Source organism: Cetorhinus maximus, chromosome 13 (genome assembly GCF_964194155.1).
Source record: "Cetorhinus maximus chromosome 13, sCetMax3.hap1.1, whole genome shotgun sequence".
In the NCBI taxonomy this organism is placed as follows: domain Eukaryota; kingdom Metazoa; phylum Chordata; class Chondrichthyes; order Lamniformes; family Cetorhinidae; genus Cetorhinus; species Cetorhinus maximus.
In genome coordinates this window covers 8,442,839-8,449,789 of record NC_135891.1, presented here as the reverse complement: position 1 = coordinate 8,449,789, position 6,951 = coordinate 8,442,839, and the positions used below count along the sequence as shown (strand labels likewise).

Genomic DNA, 6,951 nt, shown 5'->3' with positions numbered 1-6,951 from the left:
AAAAACTTCTGACTCAGAGGTGACATTGCTACCAACTGAGCCACAGCTGACATTTCTCATACTGTTATCTTTCGCTGTATGAACTTATCTAATGCTGGTGTGATTTAGCTTGAAATAGTATTTGAATGTAACCTTATTGTGTCATTTCATACCTAAATGGCTAAAAGGTTTTCCATGTCATTGATTCTAGAGGAGTTTCAGCACTGACTGCCTGAATGGGTCATAATGTAAATTTGCCCCACTCTATGCTTCCTTTTGCCCCCTGTCTATCGTTTGCTCCTTTTTCTCGATTTAGCTATGTGTCTTTTCCAGAAATTGTGTGAACAAGTGTTTAGAAAAAAACTCATTTTGTCGTCAAGCGTAAGAGTGGAATAGTAGTTTGCCTGGACCGAGTTATAAAGGTGTGTTGTAATAAAAAGGTTCAAGTGATGATGGAGAAAACTTGAGGTCAACCTGTGGCACTTTTGTCAGGACGCAATCTTTTTTTTTTGGAATCAAGCTTTCGAGGTTTTCTTGGTTTCATCTACTCTTTGTGGTGTTTGGAACCCAGGGAATGTTTCCCATCATCCTATTGCGTGACCCCCAACAAATCCCAGCAGCAACAATCTTGGTGGACCAATAATTCTGGAACCTGTAAGAAGCTGAACTTTCTCAAATTATATTCTCCGAGGTTAAAAAGAATAAACTTTATGATACAAAGGGTTAAATGCCTTTTCCATTGTAACTCACTCAAGGCCATTTAGTTGCTGGTCATATGCAGTCAATTCATTACATGACTAACTATCTTTCTGGAAGAAGAAATATTATTGCATTTAAGAATTAATCACCCCACCCTAACGGCAGCCAATCATATTTTAACATCACCTTACGTGAACCAATCATTTGGATCAGGATAGGATGCCAATTTGAAACTCATCATTTCTTTTATATACAGCTTGAAAATCTGGAGCCAGTGAACCAACGAGAAGTCACACAAGCAGTTTCTTTGCTAAGTTAGTCAGCTGTGAAGAATTGACTGAAAGTATCTTTTCTTCGGAGAGAAAGAAACAGATTTAGTATTTGACGTGATGTTTTCCGAAGATCCGATTTGGTAAGTTATCATTTTAATTGATTTTTTAGTGAATTTCCCCTGGCATTGCACACAGCAAATCAGGTAGCATATTGAGCATTGTAGACACAGGGTGGGTAGTGCAGGTAATTCAGGTAGTATAGGTACTGAGCATTGTAGGCACAATTCTACTGTGCAAGTGAAGATTATCCTTCAAGCCTTGTCCCTTTACAGCCAACAATCCTGTTTAACTATAAAGAGCCCCATCCTGCATTACTACTTAATTGCTGTTTAGTGTGATATTAATCTTACTTCATTACTAATCATCATGTTCAATTTATTATGTGTATTGACTGGTTAATTAGCAAATAATTGACTGCGATCAATAGATTGTTGCAGGTAAGGGTATTCTTGGATATATGGAGCTAAGGTGAGAAAATAGTGCTGAGGTGTGGGTGGGCCATAATCTTATTAAATAATGGAACTGGCCTGAGGGGCTGAATGGTCTCCTCCTGTCCCTAAGCTGAAAGAGTATTATTAGCATGATGCACATCGTGTTGCATTATGTCACGTATCTCCAGGTGCCAAACACTGTCAGCTACAAAGTAAAACTTCAATTTCTTTGCTCCTAATGCACATTGGAAATGAAAATGTACTGCAAGCCCATTAGTTATGTCTGCTTTGTCATTTTAAATTATGGAATATTGTGGACTGGGCTTTGGCAAGAGCACATAAGCAGAATGTTTACCATCTTATTACCCTGCTACCCATGCTGATATAACACAACACTAACCTACTGCCAAAGAGTATGATAGTTTCAACAGAAAATACAAGGTTACAAAATAATAGGACTGAATGTATTTTGTGTGGGATTACAGAGTTTCATTGAGGGAAAGCTGATAATTTAATCTCATGCTCAGACTGAAATCCTTAGTCCCTTGGGTTTTGCCTTGATAATCTCAAGCATAGCTTGAGGAGTTATTTGACAAGATCAGAGGTACAAATGAGGTTTTAACAAATTAATGCAGTATTTGCAGGGTCTCCATTGGATAGACCAAATACAAATAAGTATTTATGAAAAATGTTCTTAGTCCCAAGACATACAATGGAACTGTTATATCTTTGCAAATGTATCCTCTGGTGCAGTTTTCTAGAGGCGTTTAATGTCCATACTGAGACTGCTCCAATAATGGCACCCAGCATCAGCAGTGAGCATTCCACTTTCAGTACAACACAAGTTTGGGGTAGACTCTTTCTACTCCAACAGAAGGGGAAAGTTTCTGCTGGTCTTTAATGGGGTACTGTTCTGGTGTGCATGGTGAGTGTATGCCGGCAAACAGTGCACTCCGTTAAACCTATTGGATGGGAGATCACAAACTGATAGGGCAAAATTCCCCAGTATCCACTCTGGTTGAACCAGGAGCAGCACAATGGAATCTGTACCCCTGGGGTGTTTAAAAGGCACTCTGAAAGAGTGCGCTTCTGAATTAGCAAGAACAGGCAGCCAGAAGAAATCTTCCACTTGATTCACTTCAACCTTCAAGTGAACCTCACTTTTGTTAGATAAAAGCAAAATACTGCGGATGCTGGAAATCTGAAACAAAAACAGAAAATGCCGGAAAAGCTCAGCAGGTCCAGCAGCATCTTTGGAGAGAGAAACAGAGTTAACGTTTTGAGTCTGTATGACTCTAGGAAATGGTTCCAAATCCATGTGATCTGACATCATTGATGATACACTCGAGCTATTAGCACAATAGCCATTAACCCTTTATACTACACCTGCCTTCCAGGTTTGCCCTGAAGTCTCCAGGAATTGAAGATTAATCTCCAGGACACTGCTATGAGGAACACACAGGAGAAAAATCATCGGGGCTTTTAAAAAAAATTGTGATTTTTTTTTTTGAATTTTTGTTTATTAAAATTCAATTTGTTTATAAAAGTATTGCAGAGGGGGGATGAAGGCTGTTTGATTGACACCCATGAATCATCTAAGTGTGGCCGTTTGTCTTCTAATTCACTGGGGAAGGCGGGGCACCAGTAAGATGGATGTGTCGAGGGACAAATAGCGGGACAGTTGGCGGCAGGAGGTCGTGTGATGAATCCTCCAGGAAAATCTCCAACTGGAGTTGACAACACTACTTCAGTGTCAATTTTGTGTTTCCCACACCAGCCATCTTTGTAACGTCATGAAGCGGGACAAAGGAATGTTTCCATCGAAATTTTTCACGGCAGTGCGCTTGCTGTTTTAGAAACACGATGAAGCATGAATTATTGAAAAAAATGAAATTAATGACTAACCTCCTGCTTTTCCATTTCCTAATCTGATTAATCAGACTTTGCCAATAAAACATTAAGTCTTTCTTCCAGACAGCGATTTAGAGATTTTCTCTTTTACTGCTGTGGGGATTTGCTTGTGTCAATGGTCCCTCATTTCCTTTCACACCAAATGGATCTGAATCCTTCCCTTTGACTGGGGACTATCGATGACCTTCTCTTTCACACTGCTTTGACACCCTTTCCTTTGCACATTGGGCAGTTTTTTTGGGCTGGGGGTGTCTGCTCGTGAAGGCCCCTCACCTCTGGCACAGGGTTGCTCATATCCCTTCTTTAGTCTGGCTGGAGCCGGTTTAAAGTTAGCTTAGAGCTGCCAAACCGCCAGAATTGTGCCTGGAGTTTCCAGGAATTGATGGTTCATTTCTAAAACATTGCTCCCACCCAATCCCGAGAGAAAATAATGAGAAAATTTAAAGAAATTACGTGATTGTTTTTTTTTCCCTTTCCTTTGAACACTCCCATTGACTAATTATGAAAATATTGGGGATGGGTTTAAAAAAAAAGGCTGTTTGATTGACAGACAAGAATCATTCAATGGGGTAACAAAGACCCTTTCCATTTTCGAATGGGGGGGAAGGAGGGTGTCATGGGATGGATGTGTCAAGTGACCATTAGCAGGATTATAGGGGACAGGCTGGCTGGAGGCAGGAGGCCATGTCATGTAACCTCCAGGAATATATTTAACCAGAGTTGGCAGCTCTAGGTTAACTATCGATTTGTTTGATTGACAAATAAATCATTCCCTAAGATAGTTGTTGCTGTCCTTTTCATACCTGTCTTCCTTTTTCAAAAAAGGTTTTCTCTTCAGTTGTGGCACTGCAGCCAAGGCTCCATTTATTGTCCATCCCTAGTTACCCTGAGAAGATGGTCCTTCTTTTTCAGCAATTGTACATATAGCTGAGTAGCTTGTGAAGAATCAACCACATGGATGGATGGACAGATGGACGGACAGAAGGATGGGTGTATGCATGAATGAGTGGACGGATGGGTGCATGGATGTGTGGATGGATGGATGGGTGGGTGGATGGACAGGTGGAAGGATGGATGGACGGATGGATGGATAGGTGTGTAGATGGACAAATAGACAGAGGGATGTATGGACAGATGGAGGGACAGCTGGATAGACGGATGGGTGGATGGACAGATAGATATCATGGCAACATGTACCGAATTGTGATGACCACACAAATAAAACAAGTAATCATAATTCGTAACATAATTATAGACAATCATTTAATTAAAACATAAAATAAAAGGATTGCACAATTATGAACAATAGAACATACAAATAATTACAAGTGCATGCCTCCTTAATTTAGAGAATAAAATTGAAAGGCCTACTGCACTCTGTATTTGGTATTCAAGTCCATCGATCATATGTTGTCAGGTTGAGTTCATTAAATTCTCATTCATTTACAGGCTATTTCTGTGTTTTGTAATAGGAGTGGAGTCAAGTGTAGGTCGGACCAAGTCGGGGTAGCAGGTTTCTCTCCCTGAAGGGTGTTAGTGAATCAATAGAGTTTCTACAACTAAAGAACAACTTTCATTACATTACGCAGAGTGTACAGCACAGAGAATGCCATTGGGGCCCAATTGGTCATTTCTGCTGATTATGCTCCACACGAGCCTCCTCCCAGCCCGATTTCATCCAACCCCATCAGCAATGCCATTCTGTTCCTTTCTACCTCATGGGCAAAATTTTGCATATGGTGGGCGGGCTCAGAGGGGGTGGTTTCCTAAAAAAATTCGACGGCCGCTTGGGGTTTTCCCCTTCCCCGCCAACCATGAGGCTGGTTGGGCAGCGTTCACAATCACAATAATTACTTTCTTAATGGCACCTAATAGGCCCTTTACATTTTGGCATGCACGCAGCCGACTCTGGGGCGTGCTCCCGCCGAACAAAATATGGCGGGACGCTCGCCCGACGTCATCGCGCGTCATTTTACACGTGGGCGTGTCGGGTTTGCCCCCCCCGCACACCGACTGTAAAATCCTGCCCCATATATTTATGGAGATTATCAAAATGACAACTTGCACGATCATATCCCCGGTCCACAAATGACCACATTCATTGAAATCCGTTCTACCTGACAAGGTTTGAATTCACAATCGCTGGGAGCTACATGAGAAAACCATGGCTCCGTTCAATTTTTTTGAACAAGCAGTTTTAAAAATGTATTCCCAAGCAAGTCGCTACCTTTCACCAGCGATTACCAAACTGTTTCGAAGGACCTCCTGCAAACATTAAGTGTATGACCTGCCTAACAGTTCAGGTACTGGACACGCTGGTGTTGCAACTTTACAAACATCCCATGGAAAGTTGCAAAGGTGAAATGAGCGAATCATTTGTGGGTTGACAACAACAAACTGACCATAAAAGCTGCCGTGTTGTCGGAGATGCTCAAGTGATTCTCTCCTATCAGGGAGGGATTTGGTCTGACCTATGTGCGGCTCTTGTCCCATCTTCGTTTGGTTGACTCTTTATGCCTGCAGGGGGTTAGAGATGGCAATGAATAGTTTTGTCTGTGGTCACACACATCACCTGCACATTCAGAAAGTGGAAGGACTTCCTATTTGAAGGTGTCAGGTTAATCACTTGGTTCCCTTATGGCAAAGTAGGTGTGGTCGATAGCCCCCTGTACATGAGGGAAGCCCGCTAATTCAGCAAAGCAAAGCCACTGGCCCTCTGCGTGTGCCATGTCCATCGGGAAATTTACATGGTTGCAGGGCAGAGTGGGACCACGTAAAGAGGGCATCTGTAAATGCCCTGAAGCAGCTTTGTGTGGCTGATTGTGATATGCCACAGAGGTCTGAGAGTGACCCCGGGAAAAACCTGGCAGCATAAAAGTTCAGAGCCACTGTGACCTTTAGTGCCACTGATGCGGATTGGCAGACTGTGGTGCCAGGTCTCGTTGCACCATGGCCCACATGTTGGTAACCAATTCCTGGGTTAAGCTGAACATTCTTCTGCATTGGTTCTCTGTCATATCCAGATATGACATCTGGAGTGGGTAGACCCTTACCTTGGGGTAAAACCGAGTCGTCCTTTACCACCTCTTCCTCCTGCCTGGTGCATGCTGAACTGCTCCAACTCCTGGCCTTGTCCCTTCCCTCTGGCCGCACATTGCTACCGTTCAAGTGCCTCTTTGCTGTGGATATGCAAAGGTGCCATCCCCATTTTGCAGATTCTTTGCCACGATGTGCACTCTTCCCCCACCTGGCACACTCTGCTCCCTCCTACCTGGATGGCCGAGTCAGGAGGAACAAAAGTATCTGCCCTTCTGAGGCCACTGGCCCCAGCCTCCAACTCCCTTGGGTGTCAGCCACATACCAGTCTGAATTTATTGAAGTTCGGGGCACTTGTCGAAAATTTTAAAGCCCTCCAAAGGGGTACCCGACCTTGGTTTACACCTTTTGCCGAAAGTCATAAGCCCCATGAGCCATGTTCTAGGAATCTCTCAGACAAATATCACTTCCGAGTGTTTGACAAATCATGTTTGACTAATTTGCTAGAGTTGATAAAGGGGAACCAGTAGATGTAGTGTACTTGGATTTCCAGAAGGCATTCG

The 6,951-nt window shown here is 42.8% G+C and overlaps 1 protein-coding gene across 1 annotated transcript in view; it reads left to right on the top strand.

The window, feature by feature from the left end:
- Nucleotides 1-963: 963 nt before the first annotated feature.
- LOC144688405 (purine nucleoside phosphorylase-like) overlaps nucleotides 964-6,951 on the top strand; it is a 29,810-nt gene continuing 23,822 nt past the window's right edge. The window contains exon 1 of the mRNA XM_078554898.1: nucleotides 964-1,090. Coding sequence (XP_078411024.1) covers nucleotides 1,068-1,090 — 23 coding nt within the window. The 5' untranslated portion in view covers nucleotides 964-1,067. The remainder of the gene's footprint in view (nucleotides 1,091-6,951) is intronic.